The 22,111-nt window shown below is 41.3% G+C and overlaps 2 protein-coding genes across 8 annotated transcripts in view; both read left to right on the plus strand.

Moving 5' to 3' along the window:
• Positions 1-13,894, plus strand: part of LOC101477697 (protein MTSS 1) — a 46,946-nt gene extending 33,052 nt beyond the window's left edge. The window contains exons 7-17 of one of the 7 annotated variants that reach the window (XM_004565136.5): positions 705-716; positions 5,174-5,331; positions 5,594-5,701; positions 5,849-5,946; positions 7,303-7,567; positions 8,540-8,653; positions 9,012-9,251; positions 9,428-9,643; positions 10,366-10,525; positions 10,629-10,910; positions 10,997-13,894. In XM_004565136.5, coding sequence (XP_004565193.2) covers positions 705-716; positions 5,174-5,331; positions 5,594-5,701; positions 5,849-5,946; positions 7,303-7,567; positions 8,540-8,653; positions 9,012-9,251; positions 9,428-9,643; positions 10,366-10,525; positions 10,629-10,910; positions 10,997-11,466 — 2,123 coding nt within the window. In that variant the 3' untranslated portion in view covers positions 11,467-13,894. The remainder of the gene's footprint in view (positions 1-704; positions 717-5,173; positions 5,332-5,593; positions 5,702-5,848; positions 5,947-7,302; positions 7,568-8,539; positions 8,654-9,011; positions 9,252-9,427; positions 9,644-10,365; positions 10,526-10,628; positions 10,911-10,996) is intronic. The other 6 variants (XM_076889779.1, XM_004565141.5, XM_004565142.5 and 3 more) reach the window with 6 other exon arrangements.
• A 1,295-nt stretch (positions 13,895-15,189) lies between these two features.
• LOC101476933 (transmembrane protein 65) overlaps positions 15,190-22,111 on the plus strand; it is a 53,189-nt gene continuing 46,267 nt past the window's right edge. Inside the window, exons 1-2 of the mRNA XM_004565133.5 lie at positions 15,190-15,449; positions 15,773-16,115. Of these exons, the coding sequence (XP_004565190.2) occupies positions 15,809-16,115 (307 nt within the window). The 5' untranslated portion in view covers positions 15,190-15,449; positions 15,773-15,808. The remainder of the gene's footprint in view (positions 15,450-15,772; positions 16,116-22,111) is intronic.

Genomic DNA, 22,111 nt, shown 5'->3' on the forward strand with positions numbered 1-22,111 from the left:
AACTATATATGTGAGTTTTTCATTAGACACCAGCGATGTGTGTAGACGTTTGTCCCCACTGATTTAGTTGTGCAGCTTCACTGAGGCTAAACATTACCTTACTTGGTAAACACTCCCTCGGAGGGTAGGGCTCGTTTCCCTCTGCCGTTTTCTTGGCTCAGGTTCTACAGACACATTCATCTACCTAGAAAAAAAATTCGATACACAAAAAAGGAGTTGGTCCGATATCCCTTCAGTATCTGTAGGGATATTGCGGGTTCGTTTTTAAATCAGTGGATAACTCGTACAAAACACTTAAGCCAAAAAAAAGTCTCAGCTCAGCACTAGATTTAACTCAGGAATATACATTTGAATCTGTGAAACATATCCAGCAAAATAATGTTTTAAGAGGACTTTAAGTTCGCTTAAACATAAGAAACAAAGACATGGCCAGTCAATAATTCCTCACTCAAATATACATAAAAACTTACTGTATATGTAATCTATTTCTGAGTGGAAACAACATATTGAAGCACATTGAAGTACTGTTTTAGTTTTTTCTCAGGTTCCTAAAATGCTACAGGGTCCATTCGCACACACAATGCTCCAAAATCATGTGATGATTAGTGTTTAGCGCTGGCGCTCCTTCACTTGACTTGGATCTTTTTCCTTTCCTTGTCCCCATGTGGTTCTGATACCATCCCTCACCTTACGCTGCACTGCAGCTGATAATTTCGGTAAGTCAGCTTATAGAATAGACACACTGTCCACACTGTTGCTCACGCCATTGTGCTTAACCGAGCATCTTGGTTGTCTTGTGCAATAGGTACCATGGATCTTTGTATGCAAATTTTAATGTGTGTAAATGCTTCCAATTATTTGCATGCTCATTTTTTTTTCTACAGGTGAGGCTACTCTTGTTTACACTCGATGGTTGCCACAACATACTGGCATGTTGTTGTTGTTTTTTCCTCAGGGGTGGAGAAACCAGGATTCCCACTTTATGTAGATGCTTCATTTACCTTCTCTTTATTTGTTTATATATTCATGGTCTGTAGTTCCTGATTTGAGGGCCTGTGTTGATAATCACCTTAACTTTAACCACATTTATAGGTGGTTTAACTTGTCGTTTGTCATAGCATAACTACAGAAACAGCCAAAGTGATGTTTTTTATAAACAGCTGAATCTAACCACCCTTTAATATTTCACACTAATTCCGAATTTATTGCTATTTGTATATAGACATCTTCTATTTAGGCATTTTGGAGACTTCCACACTGATGTGAGCAAAGACAATCGTAACTAGCTTTGCTTCTTTAAACCTGACTCATAGCAGCACAAACAGATCTTTAAATAAAATGCAAAGCAGTAGGTTAGTAGATTCTAATATGCTACACTGAAAGAAGACTGCTCCATTTGCTATCAGATGTAAGACACCATCTGTCTGCTTGTGTTGGTCGGTAGATATCTGATGTTTGATATGTGTCTTGTGAGGGTGTTTTTCTGACCTGGGACCCTGGCCGTTCTAAGAAACAGCCTGTGACTGCAACCTAATGTAATCATTGCCCTCGTGAAAGCTGAAGCAGTTAATCTCATTTGGGTGTGCAAATGTATCTACATGTGAATCGAATGGGGGCTACTTCAACCACCTGATTCAAACAACTCAAAGCAACTGAAAAGAAAAAAGCTGAATTCTTGAATCTTTAGGATGATTCAGGTTTACTTTTAACCTAAAAAAGCTCTCTGCAGTCATTTGCACAACCTAGCCTTGCTAATAAAAGGAACACTGGCCAATTCCTCTGATTCCTCATGGCGTTCATACTTGATAACATCACACACATTTGTTGGTTGCACATCCATGATGAGAACATCCCATCTCACCACAATCCTAAGGTGCTCTGCTGGAAGCAGCCATCAGAAGATGGGTACACTGTGGTCATAAAGGGATCGACATGGTCGGCAAGAACAGTCAGTTTCATGCTCAGTTTGTACAAAAAGGCCCAAAGTGTGCCACACCATTAACCATTATACCACCACCAGTCTAAACCGCTGATATTAGGCAAGATGGATCCACGCTTATATTGTTTACCCCAAATTCTGTTTCTGAAATACCTAGACCAGCCTTTCAGGCACCAACAATCATGTCATGTCAGAGTCACTTAAATCACCTTTCTTCTCCAATCTGATGCTCCGTTTGAACTTCAGCAAGTCATCTTAACCATGTCCTCATGCTTAAACGCATTGAGTTGCTGCCATGTGATTGGCTGAATAGATTTTTGCATTAATAAGCACTTAAACATAACCAGTGTACCTAATGCTACAATTGCTATTTGTTCATATATCCTATGAATTCTGTACAGTCACATTATTTGACCGTCTCTCCTTTTCTCTTACAGCACCAATTGTCTGATTGAACATTAAAAATGGTGGTGAAGTAGATTGTAATGTGCGGTCAGTGACCACAGATCTTTATTATACCTTCTGCAGTTGAAGGGAAATAGAAGGTAGCTATCAAAACCTTGTCATCCACATAGCTGCTCAGAGACTAGGAATGCAGACAAACCCAATGTGTAACCAACACTAACACCACCTCTTCTTACCACAACTGTCATTTCATGGCCGTGTGCTCCGGTGTTGTGTCCATACACTTGAGTCCCTGTGTGTGAGTGTTTAGGTCATTTATGTCAATTGTAGTATCTTTATTAAGTCTCTGATGTTATTAAGTAACAGATATGGCCTCTGGTTGAATATTATAAGCAGGTTATTAACAAGTACCTGTTTGGGGGTTTAGTCAGTAAATAAGCATGTTTCCCTCATACTTGACTTTAAAGAGGCTAAACTCATAAACCAATTAGTACATTGCAACTTTTACAACTTAGAATTAGAAGCACTACTCGAGCTACTCACGAGCTCTAAAAAACAGCAACAAAGAAAATATTTGGCTTTCCATCTGTTTCAGACAAAGTACGTCAACTTACAGTAGCGTCTTTCCAAAACCACATCGGTTTTGTTGAGAAAACCGTCTGCCAATGCTTAAAGTAAAGAAAACCAGAATTCAGCGTGCTGAGGAGACACCACAGGCTTTGGGGGTTGAAATGCTATTCTTCTACGCCGAGGCCAACTGAGACCTAGCGTGGACTTAGTCCCAAAACCGAGTGAAGGAAAACATTGATACAATATGATAAGAACATTTTTTAACTTTGTCTGACATACTGCATATAAATGAGTATTAATAAGAGAGCGTACATTCGCTCAGAGCATCTTTTGCGATCATGGCATGTAAAGGAATTTTTCCCATTAGAGTTTAAATTTTTTAGATTCAAATATTGTTCAAACTCAAACTTTTATTTAAGAGTGCTCGACATTGTTTTCAAATAGCTGTTTGGATTCATACCAGACTGTAAGGGGGTCTTCCTGTGCCTGCGCTCCATCACTCCACTACAATTCATGAAATTTGGTTTTGTAGTTTTTGCATCTTATACCTAAGTGACAGACACACGGCACTGATTACATCCCTCCTGGTCTTTTGCCTTAAAGGAGGGATACGATTTTCCCTATAATGAGTTCAGTCCTGCAATGGAAACCAGAATAATGAGTGAGGTCTGTCTTAGCCCTCTAAAGTTTGCTCACGTAGCCAGCTCTCCACAAACCCTTGCATGTTATAATTGTACCCTGGGTTGCCTCAGAAGTTGCATTTGGATCTATATGAAACTGAAAATGTATACTTCCAGTCCAGCTTTTACAGTCAATTTACTTTTTAGCTGCCATAAAGACACACACAGCTCACATTCCTCAGAGTCCAGTGTCAAACTCACCCGCTAAACTTGGTAAATGGATTCCCTTCACATTGAAGCTTCTTTTGTCTCGTCTCTTGTTTTTTGTACGCAGTCATTACAGACCCAGACTGCCCCGCGATATTTAGATTTGTAGTGTTCATGTGCTGGTATTTGTGTGTGTTCTGCAAGTCACTGTTAATTATAAAAATGTATCTTCCTGCTGCTTTATCCTGTTAAAAATGCATAGACCACACACGGACACGTCCACGAGGAACAAGCTTGTTTGTTCTCAGGATGACATGCGCATGCTTACAGTGTGTTTTACATTTGAGATGAGGATGATTTACCTGCGTAACTCCATCTCTGTGTTTCCTCTGGTATCTATTTGCATGATAAAGGGCCTCACATGAAACGTCAACAAAAGATCTTTGCCCAGACACAAGAGTAGAAAGAGACCACAGACCTTGTTCAGTTTGCAAGTGTATGCTTAACCTTGATTATCAAAGTTAAAACTCTGTGCGTGTGTGTATATGTTTGCGTGTAAGTGTAATTTAAGTGCCTTTGAAGCACAGTGTCGGGTAGTCGTCAGCTTTCCTGCTTCCTCAGGGAATTCAGGAGGATTTGATTTGACTTCAGGGTATCCTCTCTTAAAATCATACACCTAAATGCAATTTCTAAACACAGAATCAGAAAGTGCTGAATGACACTATAACCTTTGGGACTGCAAAAGTCCTCAGACATTCCTGGATTTATACATGCATATTAAAACGCAGCACAAGGACCAGATGGTTGTGTCAATACCCCGGACTCTTGTGATTATGAAAGCTGATGCACACAGCTCTCTCTCTCTCTCTCTCTCTCTCTCTCTCTCTCTCTCTCTCTCTCTCTCTCTCTCTCTCTCTCTCTCTCTCTCTCTCTCTCTCTCTCTCTCTCTCTCTCTCTCTCTCTCTCTCTCTCTCTCTCTCTCTCTCTCTCAACACATTCCAGGAATTCATAGGAATCGACAAACGGTAGTGGAAAGATAGTCAAAATGGCACTCGCTTCCATCTATCTTATCATAACATATGGGAAGCTCCAGGGACAAGAGTGGCTCTTTACAAGGAGCAGTGTGGAGTAGTTAAGAAATTCAAACAGTAGCTTTTACAACAGCAATGTTCACCTCAATAAACAACATGCAGAGCTGTACAAGTTGCTAGTACCAAGCTAACACCAAAGAGTAGTAGTGATTATTCATGCGTCTCACACTAGGGTAACTATTCTGTTTAATATCTGTGCTGTGAAGGAATTACAAAGGTGAAAAGTATTGTTTTCATACTTAACCTGTCAATTTGATCACATATCTGATCTCATTTTTATATTCCTCTATTGACGTAGATTCCTCTTTTTCCCCTGTTTTTCTTTTTTCTTCCCCTCCAAGGTCGTGGTGATATCCAGCCACAGCTGGACAGCGCCATGCAGGATGTCAGTGACAAATACATTCTGCTGGAAGAGACGGAGAAGCAGGCCCTGAGGAAGGCTCTTATAGAGGAGAGACAGAGATTTTGCTGTTTTGTAGCCATGCTGCGGCCTATAGTGGTGAGTGCAGCGGGGGAGAGGAAAGAGAAATGGGCCTTGGGTAACCACTCAGAGAGAGCAACAGAAAAATGTATTAACTCCACAGGCTCTATGCTTTTTACATCCCACACACTGGATAGAAAACGTTTAACTTTCTTTTTCTTTAACACACTGAACTGTAAGCTTTTTTTTTAACTTTAAACACTGAAATGTAATGACTCTTTTTACTGGTGTGTAACCTGATTAGGCGTAATCATCTTGTCTACATGTCCTGTCCTTGTAGGATGAGGAGATTTCTATGTTGGGAGAGGTTACCCATCTCCAGACCATCTCTGAGGACCTCAAAGCCTTGACCTCAGACCCACACAAGCTTCCCCCTGCGAGTGAACAGGTGAGGAAAAACATTAAAAAGATAAAGTACTCATTATGTGCGTCATATTTTTGTGCTTTTTTTTTTTTTTTTTTTTTTTTAAATTCTGTTTACTACCTTTTTTTCTCAACTCTGAAAACAAACAGCTAATAATTTTGTCCATTTCAGGTGATCTTGGACTTGAAGGGCTCAGACTATGGTTGGTCATATCAAACTCCGCCCTCATCCCCCAGCACCACCATGTCCAGGAAGTCTAGCATGTGCAGGTAGGCTCAAATAAGTGAAAGAGGGGCATAGTTTTATAAGCACACATGAATCTACACCCATAAAAACTTTTGAAATTCACTTTACTTAAAATTAAATTAAAGTAAAATTTAATTATGCCGTTTTTTTCACCAGTTTCCCTAAAGTGATAAGAGAAATGGAACTGCGTTACAGTGTTTCGTCAAGTTAGAATTCCACAGTTTTATAACAGTGTCCCGCATATACTTTGCAAGATCTACTAAAATATGCAAAACTGTCATTTTAACCATATCAGTGCTTGTGAATCTGCTTGGAAGACAGCTGATATCAATTTAAAGAGATTTTAAAGTAGGAGTAAATGATTTACTGGCTTTGCATAAACTTTGTCTGCCACCTAGTGGCCAAAATTATCTGCAATACTTTGCAGAAGATATGCTAAAGATATGTTTTGGTATAACTGTATTTGGTGAAAAGTGTTAAGAAAGATGAAGGAGAATTGACAAAAGGAAGCAGCTAATGATTTTTAGCTGTTCAGATCTTGTCTTCTTTACTCTGTCCTCACTGCTTTTGTGTATCTTCCAATGATTCGTTTTCCAGAGCTGTTCTGGTTTAAGGAAATAAGTCTAATGTCTGGGTTGTGTATTGCTTTACGTCTTTTTTTTTTAAATGTGCTAAAATCTATTTCAGGGTTGTGGGTGTGATGATTGGACCAAAACTTTAAATTACATGTTAGATTATGATTGACTGCTATATGGTAACAATGCAAGACTTTGAGGCCAAAAACAAAAATTGCTGCTTTTCCTCCTGTTTCTTAAGGCTTTTGCAAATATATCATTTTCATCTGAGATTTTGGCGACTTGGTTAATGCATACACATTTTATCAGATGCTGCATCATAGTACAGCACTAGCAGCTTGAGCTGGTTATAGATTTGATTTGCATATAGTTGTTTTATTGTCATAATTTGCTTCACGCTGCATTTATAGTAGGACAGATCTTTTAATTTAGAAGTCACGGAGTAATTAAGACCCACTGTTTATGCTGTTTTTGTTTTTCATGATTTTTTCCTGTGAATATTTTCAAAAAGCTTGCACAAATCCTGCCTGCAATTATTGCCATTTATGATTTCAGTCGCCTTGAGTTGGTTTGTGTTGTTGTTTTTGAGGAGATTGGCCTAATTCACTGCCTGCTGCATCTTGGTGTGGTGTTTTAATTGTTTCCCACCATGTCTTTTCCATTCCCCCACCCCCAAACCTTTGCCTTTATGTCTACTCCTTTTATCTCCTCCTTACCCAATCATCCCCCCTCCTTCAACCCAATCTGCCTTTGGGTGCACTTGATTCTCTTTACCCTCATCGCTTGCTCCTTCCCCTTTCACAGTAGTCTGAACAGCGTTAACAGTAGTGACTCCAGGGGATCCAGTGGCTCTCACTCTCATTCTCCTTCCTCCTCTTCTTCCTCCTCTTCCTCACACCACCTCTTCCACCACCATCACCCTCGCCATCGATACCGCAGCTCCACGCTACCCCAGCAGACCCCAGCTCGGCTTCCTAGCATCTCCTCCCACGACTCGGGCTTCATTTCTTCATCACAAGACCAGTACACATTATCCAAGTCGTCCTCGCCACTGCCAGCTGAAAAAAAGGTAAGAAAGAGGCCTCAGATACCCACACTTGACCATAATTTTGGATCCAACTCTCTCAAGACGATGAGAGACAGTTAGCTGGCAGCAGTTAGTGTGTGTGATCATGGTGAAGTCATTTCACTGCTATTATTATAGCATAAATATGAAGGAAATTAGTCTGCCTCCATTCTAGCCCAGGGCAAAACGGGTCAGGCCCATCCTGCTATTAAAAAGTCAACCGCTGTGACAGACTGCGGTGTGTATTGTATTTTCATTAAATGAATTACAGCAAAATTGCATGTTAGAGCATCAACATTATGTTTTACAGTCGCTAAGAGCATGTCTCTATCAGCAGGTCTGAGTCTGTCACTTTTATCTAATCGTCTGCGAGGTAGTCCAAGGGATCGTCTGTGCGGGCTCCGCGGTTGGAGATCAGCACTGAGAGCAGCTGCACTAGTTGATGTTGTCTTGGCATGCCAGCAACCAGAGTTCCCCTGTCCAGAACACATTGGTAGAGTTAGGCTCCAAGTTTTTATGATGCACTGAATGTGGTTTGGCAAGTCTAACTCTGACCCATTTACAGTACAGTCCTGGGAATCGGCCTCCTCGTTGCCTCTTTCTTGGTGTAGTTACAGTAGCTGAAAGAGAACGGCCTCACAGCTCGCACTTTACACATCACAAGGAACTTTGTGTTTCCAGCCTCCAGCACTCACCCTCGCACTGCTGATGTCCATACATTTAATGCTGGTTTGACTCCCAGTGCACCTCTTCTGCAGTCATTCGGCTGTGCACTGCACTAACTGCTGAGAACAGTGAAAAAGTTGCCTCTGCTTTCTTAACAAACTGCTTCTATCTCGCTACCTGCTGACATGTCTATCTTTTGATTCTTTCCTTTTACACGTCCGTCTGTGATGTCTCCCTCCTCCTTTTACCGCTCCTCTCTCCTTCTGGTCTCGTGTCACTGCCTGTTTGCCGCTGCCCTCGCTGTCCCAGGCTTGTCCCACTTCCAGCCCCTCTGAGATGTCAGAGACAGGGCTGCTGCATAGTGACTGCAGCACCCCTTCTTCACTAGCAGATTCTACTGCACCTCAGCCCTCTACTGACAAGGTGATAAACACTCATCCACAATGAATCTTATAAGCTTTACACACGCAACATGCTTTCCTCATACTAAACTCTAAACCCGGGTGTGTATGCCATCGATTCAGTGTAATGCAAAGATACTCTGTATGCTGTATGTGCATCTCCAGTTTTCATTCATTTCAGCATCCGTGAGCAGTTCCTTTCTTCTGTGTTGATTTGATTAGTATATTTTTTGTGTTTCCTGTACTTGAGTTATCCTCAGTTATGTTTTGTTTTTATTTTCCACTGTTTTATCATTTAAACGATTTATCCCATTACACATTTGTTTGCTTGTCTTCTTTCTGTTCTCATCCCTCCTCCTGATCGGCATGCACGCAAACAGTTGTCCAATGGTTTCGACCACTACAGCCCAGCCAGTTCCCCCTACCTGCATAGCAACGGGGGCAGTTTGGGCTCAGTGTCAAACACTGCCTTCCCCTTCTTCCCTCCCTCCTCCTCAACCTCCACCTCCTGCCCCACTCGTTCATGGTCACGTCCTGCATCAGCCTTGCTGCCAGACTACCCTCCCTACTGCACATTGGGTTCCCCCATGATGCCTTCATCACGAGTCCCCAGCTGGAAGGTTTGTCCATCTCCTCTGAGTTGACGATCGACATATTTCCGTCCTCCTTGTCTACAGTTTGAACACACATTCAGTGAATTATTTGGGTTTTCTTTATGTTGTTTACCTACTTTAGTTGAGTCCAAAAATGTAGTATGAACAACAAACACTGACATTTGCATCTCGTTTTTTAACAGGACTGGGCGAAGCCTGGGCCTTATGACCAGCCTATGGTCAACACGTTACGGAGAAAGAAAGACAAGGAGAGTCCAGCTGTGGTGGACAGTAATGGGAGTATGAACTGTGATAATAGCCCGCCCTCTGCCCAGACCGCAGCTCCAGCTGCATTGCAAACACCAAGCCAATCAGCATTAGTGCAAGACAAGAACAGGAACACACCTGCGGCTGTCAGGGTCAGTTTTTTGTCGCTGTCTCCCTCTTTTTGTTAACTGATTAAACAAGCATGCTGTTAGTTCGCCAGTGAGGATTCAGCCAAATGTTCTTTTGGGTTTTTGGTCTCTCTGTAACACGTTTTTCCTAATTAAGGAATCTCATTTGCACTTCTTACTGTTTAGCCTGTTTTTTATCTCTTCTTGTGTTGGACAAATATACTGTTAATAATAGCAACTGGTGAGAAATTTACTGGTCTACTTTACATGAATGCTCTCCATAAATTGTTGATTAACTTCAATTAACTTCTTCTCAATTTTTCATGGCTTTTTATGCCGAGAATCACCACATGGTTTCTGCTTAGATCCCTCCCTAATGCTTAAAAGCTGTGGTCATTTGCTAGTCAAATAAAAATTCCTCTGTGATTCATTTCTATCTTACTGCTACTAACTCATGAAGTCTGTAAACGGAGATCAGTCTGTGTATTGCCAACTGTGATACTTGACTTTCAGGTGAACCCACGTTAAACTACTTGCAGGCCAATGTTTTTGTCCTGGAATTTCGATGATATGAATAGCCTCCCACCACTAATGTCCCCATTTAATGACTTTAATGGGTTGCATTTAATGACTTTAATGACTTTAATGAATTGTACCTGACTGGTTCCAGGCAAACATTCAGATTGTTACTAAATGTTTTGTTTTTTCTTTCTTTTTGTTGGTTGATTGCATCTGTTTTTCTCCAGGCCGGGGATATCGAGGCCCAGGATGATCTGGCTCTGGCCTTATCCAGAGGTCTGGAACTGGACACCCAGAGGTCCAGTAGAGACTCTATCCAGTGCTCCAGTGGCTACAGCACACAGACCAACACACCCTGCTGCTCTGAGGATACTATACCGTCACAAGGTAGCACACTCACCAGTTCTCTGCTTCTTTTTAACTTGCTAGCATCATATCATACGTCACGTGGCTGGGTGCATACACTGCTTATTTCTTTGTTTCATTCCAGTATCAGACTACGACTACTTCTCAATGGCTGGAGACCCAGAGTCTGAGCAGCAGCAGTCTGACTTTGATAAGTCCTCCACCATCCCCAGAAATAGTGATATCACTCAGTCCTACAGACGTATGTTCCAGGCCAAACGCCCAGCCTCCACAGCGGGGCTACCCAGCAGTCAGGTACCTTATCCTGGCCCGGGGGCCTACCACACGGGGCCTTATCCCCCCACACCAATCCACACAGGCGCTTATGCATCTACTCCTACTGCACAGTATCCTCCTACGCCTACAGGTAACTGTTTTGGCCACTTTCTTAATGTTGGTGATAAAATATCGTGACCATCAGTTCCCAAAATGCCTCTCTTCGCATTTCTACAGGCCACGGTCCAGTTATTGTGACCCCTGGAGTTGCCACGATCCGCCGCACGCCTTCATCTAAACCTTCTGGACGCCGTTCGGGCTCCGTTACAGGTACAGGCCCCATTCCCATTCGCACTCCTGTCGTTCCTGTAAAGATCCCCACGGTGCCTGATATGCCAGGAGCTGTTAATGGGAACAGAGGCGAGGAGATGGTAGGCAGAGAAGAATCCCCCAGTTCTCCAACATTTACAGGAGAGGAGGATCCCGGCACGCTACCCATGGCGTCCTGGAGCGGTCAGGCCACAACCAACCCTCCCAATCTACCCAACTATGTGAGCCAGCAGCACCTTCAGAGTGAGATGAGACAGGAGGGAGGAGGAGATGATTCAGGAGAGCAAGAAGAAGGAGACATGCTGATGGCCATCCGCAAAGGGGTCAAGCTCAAGAGAACCTTCACCAACGATCGCTCTGCACCACGCATCGCGTGATTCGGCAAAGGTCGCAGGAGACGTGTGACCTCATTTGTAAATTAGGTCAGAAGCTTTAGGAAAAAGGAACGTTGCAAATAAGAAGTGCAATGTGTAAACTTAAAAGGCTTCTTGTAACACATTGCAATATCAGTGGTATCTGCTGGCTTTCGTCACCTGTGAGAACCTCCTGCTACAGCCCCCATTTACAATCACTCAAAGAAAAGACAATAGCAGTTGTCTTATTGGGCTTACGTTGCCTCAGAAATGATATAAAGCCAGGTTAATAACTCACTCTGGATGAGGCCATTTGTGCTAATCCTTGTATAAGCTGTAATTCCAGGCCCACAGATGTAAAAGAGCAGCATAAAACAGCATGTTTTTGTTAATAAGTAGCACCACACTGATCACTCATTATTTTCACACATTCACACAATACTTACGTCTCCTCTGAGTGGGGGAAAAAAAAGTACTGTATATTATGTGTACACAGACTCAGTGTTTTGGGAGTGCACTGTACTGTTGCGGTGGGATCAGCATTCTTACTGTTGATGACTTGGCAATAACCTCTGCAGGTACGACACGCCCTCGAGAGAGCGATATTAAAGTGCTCTATTACAGTAACGGCTTCAGCGGCTGGCCTTTGATGGCTCCATTTTTGGCAACTCCTGACCTGCATCAGTGCTTATTTGGAGGCACGCCCTGATGGCTGTTCATAGGTGCTGAGCTTCCAGTCACAGTTCAAAGACTTAAATGCAGTATGCATCGATACTCAGAGACACCATGAGCACAGGAAGCTCCTAAAGAAAACCAAACAAAAGCAAAGGAAATGACTGCGTTGCATTTGGAGTCGTAGGAGGCTACAGTGTGACTAAAGTGTAACATGTTTGACGCTGTGACATTAAGAGAGACTAAAGTTGTGTCCTGTTCTTCTTTATAAGGGTTCATATTGACACGGTTTGTAAATAATTTTGCACGTCTGTGTTACCGGGGAGTGTCGGCATCGCTCGTTCAATCGTTCAAAATCAATCAGTTCCACATCTTTTAACAGGGACATAAGGATCATCATACTGCACTGCCTCCAAGTGGATTGGGTGTACTTCTCCTCAGTTTGTGACTCATTTAATCTGCAATCTCTACACGTTCATGGGTGGCAGATTAAACCTTGTCAGAGGTTCTCGTGTTAATATACGACCTCTTTCCTTTGTTTGTCATTTATTGACCACAGTTTGAGCTGCTTGGCGTTGATTGCTCACAGCGGCAGCAATAAATCTCAAAGTATATACTGTCTCTGTTTAAAAAGAGAGAGAGAACTAAACATTTTATTGAACCTGAAGCATTATTTCAGAGTTAAATGGTATTTTTGTTAACGCCATGATGTTTCTGTCCTTCAGACTTCAGACCACGTTTTTACAACTGCCACTTTAAATTAGGTTTGTTTTGTTGTTTTTGGTTGTTTTTACAAAGATGATTATCGCATCGAAATCGCATAAAAACTATCATATAAGATGAGATACTAGGCCCGTCCTTAGACCAGAGGCTAAACAGGCTAGTTAGTGTCACTCGGTCTGTATTTGATTTGCATTTCAGTTCAAGCACTGTGAGACCATGGCTACTACAGGATGTTTGAAATTGTAAATATTATTTAGTTAGTCCAGGATCTCACACGATTTTAATTTATTTCATTTCTCATTCTTTAAATGTCTTCCTCCTCAACTCGTCTCTATTTTTATACTTACTATAAAATATCAGAGTGGCAGAGCTGTTCCCTCGATCAGTGCCGTCTAAAGTTTTCAGTCAAATGTTCACGACTGTCCCGCTGTCAGTCCCTTATTTCACACATCTGTATATTTTGCATCATGAATTCAGATAAGATGGTTTGAAAGCACAGTTTTGTTTTTTGTAAGAAAAAGCAGGTGTGGTTTTGAGTCTCATCAGTATTATGAGCCCAGGTCTCGTGCAGAGCTGCACCCACTTCAGTTCAGTCCAAACGGCGCATTTTCATCTGAGTGGGAACGATAAAACCCAACTCTCTTTTTTTTTTTTTTTTTTTTTTTGTAAATTATTGTTTAAAGTGATGATTTTTTCCCCCTGGAGACTGAACTGAAAGTGGAGTTTGCTAAACAGATTGCGCCTTGCAAACCTCCGTCCACTCATTTAAAACTTGTATCATTAACCTGTAAGTCCCATATTTAAATTACTAGCATAAATATATATAAATATTATATTTGCCAAATGTCAGTATATCCTATAAGAAGTTTATAGTTTGTGAAAGTTTTAAAGTATAGTTAAGTCTGTTTTCCAGTTTAGTTTTTAGCTGTTTTCCTTCCCCACAGAGAGTTGACCTCTCAGTCTGTCCCTGTAGAGTTCAGGCTTTAATGCATTTTGTTTAGGAGGTAAAAATGTTGTTATGACAGCTTTAGCAATATAATAAAGAATATTAATTTTGTTTTGGCTTTGTGTCTTCTCGAATATGTCGTGAGTGAGTGAGTGAGTGAGTGAGTGAGTGAGAGAGGGAGAGAATATTCAGAGTCAACAGTTAACCTACCCCGACAAACTGCATGTCTGTGAACTGTGGGAGGAAGGCATGGCAGTGAGAACCCACTGAGAACATGCAAACTCCACACAGAAAGGCCCTACCCAGAAGGTGGATTCAAACTTTCTTGCTGTGAGGCAACGGTGCTAATCACAGTGCTGCCCTTATGAACACATACTGATTAAAATTAGGTGGGTGGATCAATCCGAAAATAAATGGCATCGATACCAAAGCAGGTATTACTATTGAATCGATACTAGTGGGTAGGATCAGCACAAGTACGTCCCAGGTGTCCAAAAAGCCCAATTTAAAAAAACAAAACATGAAATGTTAAAAGATTTATTTGTTTTGTTCACTAGTTTTTATGGAAAGTTAAAAGTGTTTTACTGATGATGATTTTATAAATCTGCTCTCCCCTATATAAGGTACACTTATAGGCTGAAAGTATTGGTGTCGGCAATACTGATCCTGTATTTACTTGCTGTCGGATCAATACCAACCTTTGCAGGATCACAAAGCACTAATTAAAATGTGCCTAAACACGAGAAGTTATTTCTAATTAATAATATAGAAATGTTATCCCTGATTTTGGCCACCAGGGGCCGCCCTTATCCAAGTTTAAACATCCAAACCTGATTCAAGGCTTCGACTTGGATTTTTTTTATTACTTCACCCATCCTTAGAGGCCTGGAAATACTTATCAATGAAATAGTCAGTGGACTACTCATTTAAACAGTCAAAAAAAAGGAAGCAAAAGAAACCGCATGAGAAACAGACACTACTTTTCCTTGAGGTGCGGGCTTCTCCTTCTAAAACGAATAATTTCCACATGATGTCATGTTTCGTCGTGGTAGTTTTGTCTTATCTGGCTGAATAATTCAAATGCTCCACGTGCATAACAGCAGAGGGAGTGATGGGCACACACCCAGGAGACAAACACAGACCTTTATCACTATAAACACCACAGATGATGCGCGAAATCACAGTAAGAATGTATCCTCGCGAGAATACGCACAACACTGACTTCTGAAAGGTTACCAACATTTTAAAAAAATATTAACAATGATGATGATAATAAAGCAAATAAAGATAATTTATGAGATGATGTGGCATAAAATCATCTCATACCGTCAGTGTAGTCCTGACTGTACGTGCGTGTGGCGGTGCCGTCACGGCTACGCACGGAGGAAAGCGGCGCTGCCATTGGAAAATATTTCCAGGGCTGCTGGCCGCTTAAGTGCCCTCCCATCCGCTTCACACATTATCCTGTCAGCCAGAGGTTACACCGACAGGGCTCCAGGCTCGCAAAAATGCGATTAAGTATAAACACCCAGCTAGTTATAAAGGTTTTGGGCTTCGCAAAATCTCACCGGATTTAAAGGAGGAACGCGTATGAGCCGGAGCGACCTCACTGTTTTCAAGGTTTCCTGTGGAGGTTGTTGGACGGGACAGCGGAGCATCGACTGAGGTGAGTCCGATAAGTCAAGTTAGAAAACTGGCAAATCTGTTTTTTCACCTTTGGGTTTCCAAGAAAATGCGTTCAATCCGCTCCAATCAATATTTTTTCGTCGACATGGTCAGTGTGGTGATCATTGCCAGGCCGGTTCTTGCTCCTGTTAAGTAAGCCTGGCTGTCTGTGGAGGGTACAGGATGTTATCGTGCGATGGCTGTTGACGCGATTGTTCCACACTGGAGATAAATAATTATATAAATCTTTACGGCATGTGGTTTTAGGTGAGTGCGCGTTAGTGGTGATAACCAGGCCTGGTGTCGCCTGCTCTGCTCCATCAGGTTTCCGGCTCTTCGCTCTACTTCCCCATCTCAGAGATGCTGCCCTGCTTGCGGAGAGTCCTGCGGCCTGCCTTCTCTCTCAGAGCCGGGACTGGTCTGACCGGAGCCGCGCTCAAAACCCACCAAACGCCCGCTCTAGCATCCCCGGTGCAGCTCGCCTCGGAGACCCCGCTCTCCGTGGTGGTGCAGCGGTGTCACCTGGGCACACACCCCCTGAAGGAGCCGATGGAGCCCCTCAACTCACCCCGAGGAGCCAAGGAGTTTATTTATAGCCTTCATCCGTCTGAGCGCACCTGTCTGCTCAGAGAGCTGCACAGGTTCGAGTCCATAGCTATTGCTCAAGGTATGTGATTCATTACATGTGCTTTTATATATGTGTCCAGTGTGACACCCGCCCACCCCCTAAGCTGTGCTTTAGCTTGAATCTTTATGTGAAACAGTTCATGCTAGTCATATTTAACAGATTTTTTTTTTTTAAAAAGTCCTTCTTTCTTTTGAAGTTTTGCTTGATATCAGTTGTTTTTGGTCGTAATGATCAAAGGAGATGTGCCTTGGTTGCATCTATTATTCATCGCTGTGTCCCTGGATACAGTGTGTGATGACAAGGGTTACCTCTGGGGTTACAAATATTCAGCCTTCAGCTTTATTACCATTGACATCTGGCTTAAAGGATGAAGTCACCTGTAGAGTTAGGAGTGTGCTGTTCTTAAAGCAGTACTCCCATTTTAACGCTTCTGAGGCATGGTGGCGGATTGGCAGCTTCTAATAAATCCTTCATAACTTCCTTACGAAGAGCTGTTAATCTCGAGGAAATGGCCCGACTCTTCCCTGACCTCTGATCTCTAAATTCCCACTTTAGCTTTTCCTTTATAAAGGTGAAAATGCCAAACTCTTGACCCCCCCCCAAAAAAGAAGCTCTCTCCCAAAAAAGAACCTTGTTGCCATTGAGACTTTTTCCTGATTGATTATCTTTCTTATGTGATAATGGTAGTGATCTCTTCCAGGATCCAGAGAATATAAAAACAGTCTCAGTCAGATGCAGCAGTTTTCATCAGTCTCCAGATCTCGAACTAATCAAATAGCCATAGCAGAGTGTGCATCGGTCTGCACTACCACTATCAAAATACAGCAGTAGGTGTATCTTTTAGACCAGAGGTTTGGCATTTGGGCCACAACAATACGCCAGAGCCACTTCAGTGTTCCTTGACTTTGTTTTTCCAACACTTTAATAAAACACAATGCATTTTTACAGACACCCCCCCCATTTCATTTGTCTGCAGTCTCTATGGTCCACGATTAGTAGTTAGGCACAATGTGTTTGAGTCACACAACTGTTACACGTGTCTTCTCAGTTCAAAGACACGTAAGTTTGTTGTACTGGAAGGTCCAAAGCGCTTTTGAGTGTGAATATGAGTGTGAGTGACTTTCCTCTTGGGTCCTCTGGTGGACTGGTGATTTGTCTTCTCTCATGGGTGAGACGGCGCTTCTGCCAAAAAAAAGTGTTAGAGGAAAAAAGTGGCTTGATATGTTCAGCCAAGCAAAGAGGACTGAGTCGGAGAACGTGTTTTTTTTTTTCTCAGGCTTATACAGTGAGGTCAACAATTTGTTGGACAAAGACACATATTTGTAGTTTTTGTGAATTTGAAGTCAAACAATAGAAATTAAACTGCAGACTATTAGCTTTAATTTAAGGGGTTTAACAGTAATTTTGCATCAACTTTTTATAAACTGTCGCCTATTTTTTGAGGGTCAAAAGTAATTGGACAACTGAATAACAAGTAGTTTCACAGCCAGGTCAGGCCGGTTCCCTGTCGGTGTTATGAAAAATTAGGCAGAATAATATGTGCCATTGTAGTCTAATATATGAAGTTGATTCAAAGTGTTGAATTTGTATTTTATAGCTTCTTGCAGAAATTTTATACATGAAGCCCAAATACAGTGTTGATGCATGTGAGGGAAGCCATCATTGGACTGAAAACCCAAAATACATCTATCAGAGATCGCAATAACTTCTGAAGTTTCTAAATCACAATGTTGTTCATACTTGAAAAGAATGAATGCATTAATAATGATAATGGATTGCATCTATATAGCACTTTTCTAGGCACCCAAAGCACTTCACAATTCAGTCACTCTCACATTCACACACTGGTGGAGGCAGCTACAGTTGTAGCCACAGCTGCCCTGGGGCAGACTGACAGAAGCGAGGCTGCCATATCGCGCCATCGGCCCCTCTGGCCATCACCAGTAGGTGAAGTGTCTTGCCCAAGGACACAACGACACACCTTCCGGTTACAAGACGAACTGCCAACTCTTGAGCCACGATCGCCCCACTGAGCCAATAACTAGCTTAGCAATACTAAAATGCCTGAAAGACTACAGAAGACAACTAAAGTGCATGATCACAGAATTATTTCCATGGTAAATGAAAACAACGGCATCTAACCATGTCAAGAATACTCTCAAAGAGTTAGGTTCATCTTGTCAAGGTTTACAAGGAAGTGAGTCTTTCATCAATGTGAGTACAGAGGTGAACAAAGTGCAAACCACTGGTTACACTCAAGAAAAAGAAGACCAGACTAGACTTTGTCAAAAAATATCTAAACAAGCCTGCACAGTTCTGAAAAATGTCTTTGGGTCATCTGTCAAACCTTGTGGAAGCAGTCGTATGACATGGGCATATTGCTTACAGTGTAACCAGGTCAGTAGTTTTTATTTTTGATTTCACTTTTAGTAGGAGCAGCAGGATAAACTGTGACGTGTACAGGGCTGTAGTCTCTGCTCAGATTCATCCAAATGCTGTGAAACCGATCAGACTGCATTTCACATTATAAATGGGTAATGAGCCAGAGCATACTGCAAAAGCAACCATTGAGTTTGTCAAGGCAATGAAATGAGGTATTCTTCAGTGGCTAAGTCAGTCACCTGATCTCAATCCAACAGAGGATGCTTTCTAGTTACTGAAGATCTAAGCTTTATGCAGAAAGACCCACAAACAAGCAGCAAATGAAGCTGGGTGCAGTAAAGGTGTGCCAGAGCATCTCAAGGAAGGAAACGACATTTAGTGATGTCCACGGGTTCTAGACTTAAGGCGCTATTGACTGCAAGGTTTTTTTGAAATGCATATACTATTATATATTGTACATATATTTATTAGTTTCAGATGTAGCCATTCTTGTATTTTGCTTGTTTACATTATTGTATTTTGCACAACTCTGTTGCTTGTGAAGCTCGCACACAAGAATTTCACTCACATGTGCTGTACCAATGTACCTGCACATGTGATGTGACAATAAAAGTGATTTGATTTGATTTGATTTTTCTTCCAAGTATTAGCAGCAGTCTTTATATTTAAAATTATGTTAGTTTCATTATACTGTGAAAATGAGGGACTCTGTATAAAAATAGCTGTAATTTCTAAAGATTTCCTGCAACATTTTTGCAGAAACTATCTCTCAACATGTCTCCCCATGTTAGAAGGTTAGCATGGCTGTTTTTTAGTCCATTGTACTCCAGAAGTGTAGCGCTGAGGCATGACTTGAGTTTCGTGAAACGTAGCAATGACATTATAAGTTTATATGAGAAGGAGACGGTGTGCTGATGATCTGCAACGAGTGGAGACAGAAAGAAATGGGTCGATCAATACAGGAGAAGAGAGGTTGGGAATGAGGAAAAACATGAGCGATGGTGATGAGGTTTTACAGTATACGAAGCTCTCTGGGAGCACCCTGCTGTCACCCATCATATTCCTCTCGGGAATAAAGTGCAGAGTCAGTTCTTAAAATAAATATTCTTTGTTTTATTTAATAGCTTCGTGTTTTAATCTTTGCCAGTTACAATTATAGTGTCACAAAACTACAGCTAGATATCAGAAACTCTTTTGAGGCTCCTTGCTTGTTGTCTCTGTTATTAATATCGGTTTTAAAAATCTGAAATGCTGCACTAGGCTCAGGACTGTGGAAGAAAGTATGTGCCATGTACGTATTTTCAGGGAAGCTACGTTTACTCTCCTGGCTGGTGATGAAGAAATGATTTCCATGATGATGCACAAACTGCGGGAAGCTCCAGAGTTGTTTAACCTTTAGAGAAAAAGTCAGAATAAACCAAAAATGTATGCTAGTGTCACATCTGTACCACATCTTCTCGCTCTGGCATCTTCGGAGGAGCAAATAACCAGCCGTTGGACTGTTGTTGTCTTTTTAAAAGAGGAAATAAAAGAAAAAATAAATCATTACAAAAAAATATGCTGTAAATATACATAAAAATTCAAAGAGGGAGAATGTTGCAGAGATAGATATTACTGTTTTCCAAAAGTACATCATTATCTATACGCCACTTCCAGTCTGTGGGACATTTGACGCCAAACCCTTATTTTCCATTTTCTGTCTGCCTGTGATTCGCACTTGCTGACTTATCTTAGGACCGGCCAGTCCTCTGGGTTAATGGAGTGTGCTGCGGTAGATTCATGGTGGTTGCGGCCATATCGACTGGATGCGTTTTCCGCTGAGATGGATCGTTATATTAAATTCAGTTTATATTTTATATTTGAAAATGCTTGCCTCAAGAACAACAGATTCATACTGCATGCACAGTTTGCTTACATATTGAGGCTTGAAAGCAAGAAATGTCATCCCAAGCTTTATATCAGTGGTATTTATCAACACTTAGGTCAAAACCTCTACAGAGATGCTCTAATGTCCTATAGACAATAAAGCTGTAAAATTTCTCCTCATCTCAGTTTTAAACAGATTGTATTAAAAAGATGAGATAAGGATGCTGTTTAGAATGCTTTAAGCCTTTCGGCCATTATCATTAGGGTAAAGCTGGGTAGCTGCTAACCAACCCAGCTAGCTTGAGTAGATACTTTTTGGCCACTTCCTTATTTTCTCCAGTGGATCTGCATGTTTGATTTGGCACTTTCCTTCTTGAATGACAGTAAAAGTTATCAAAAAAAATATGTCAAATCTTTCAGTTTTGTTTTTATGAAACAGAGCAAGGAGTCTCTTTTTTTTTTTTCTTCAGGTTTTTGCTAAAACATTTTGCTAAAACAGGTAGAGCCCAAACCAATATATCAGCAAGCTGATATTAGGTGTTTGCCTGTAATGGCTCCGTAGTGTAGTGGTTTACACATGCAACTAACAAACTAAAGATCCTTGGTTTGATGCTGAGAGGAGACACAAGTCCATTAGGGTTGTTGTTTAGGAAAAGTGCTGGCTGCTGTGGCAACCCACGTGAGTAAGAGAGTAGCTGAGACGGATTTTGTTAGCTTTTAGCCAGTATATGGGCACCAGGAAACTATTTTCATTTATCAAGTGATATATCAGAGTTTTAAATCCAATATCGATATCAGTATGAGTCTTAAACATCCTGTCACTTATGTCATTGTGACCTAAAGAGGCAAAGTTTATGATGAGTAATTTTGCTCTCCAAAAATATGTTCAATACATGAGATTTTTTCATATCACGATATGTTTTTTTCATTTCAGGCGATAACGATATCTATCACGATATAAGCCAAATAACTATATTTGTAAGATTTAAATGTGCCGTTGCTCACAAGTAAAATGTGAAATAATCAGCAGCTTGTTTTTATTTAAATATTTATTTCCCATAATAAGTTCAACAGGGTAGATGTACTTAAGGAACATGAGACTTTTTCAGATAAATAAAGGCAAATATTGCAAACTACACAAAAGGCAGCCGCTAAAGCGTTTAAGTTTCAAAATAGAACAAACAAAACAGACTAAATTGTCAATTCCACTTAGAAACAAAATATTAATTCTAAAAATAAATCTTAGTTTGTTTTACAGAAGAACAGACAAAACTGACTAACTTTTGTCAATATCAAATAAACTGAGAACTAAAAGGAAATTCTCAATCTCTCCTTGTTGTATAGCTGAGCTTTTCAAACAGTTTTAACAGTTACTTTAGTCTGACAAAAGCCGAATGACGAATTAGCGCTTCCAGTCAGAGACTGAGGCTACGTCCACACGTACACGGGTATTTTTGAAAACGGAGATTTTCCGTTTTAGTTTTAAAAAATAATCCCGTCCACACATAAAGGCAGAAATGAAGGAAAACGCTGCTATGAACATGCCAAAGCAGCAGGTGGCGCTAGATTCCTAACCGTGCAGAAATGTTGGCCAATCAGAAGTCTAGAAGCCTCGGTGGGAAAAAGTAAACAAAGCTGGGGCATAGAAGCAGAACCGAGTCGTATGTGTGGACGGACAGTAACTGTGTGTATATGTAAGCATTTAAACACTGCAGAGAGTAGAATTAACAGTATTGTAGAAATTCATTTCACCGAAACAATAACGTGGCGCACAGTGTGACGCATGC

This window comes from Maylandia zebra, linkage group LG11 (assembly GCF_041146795.1).
Source record: "Maylandia zebra isolate NMK-2024a linkage group LG11, Mzebra_GT3a, whole genome shotgun sequence".
Taxonomy (NCBI): domain Eukaryota; kingdom Metazoa; phylum Chordata; class Actinopteri; order Cichliformes; family Cichlidae; genus Maylandia; species Maylandia zebra.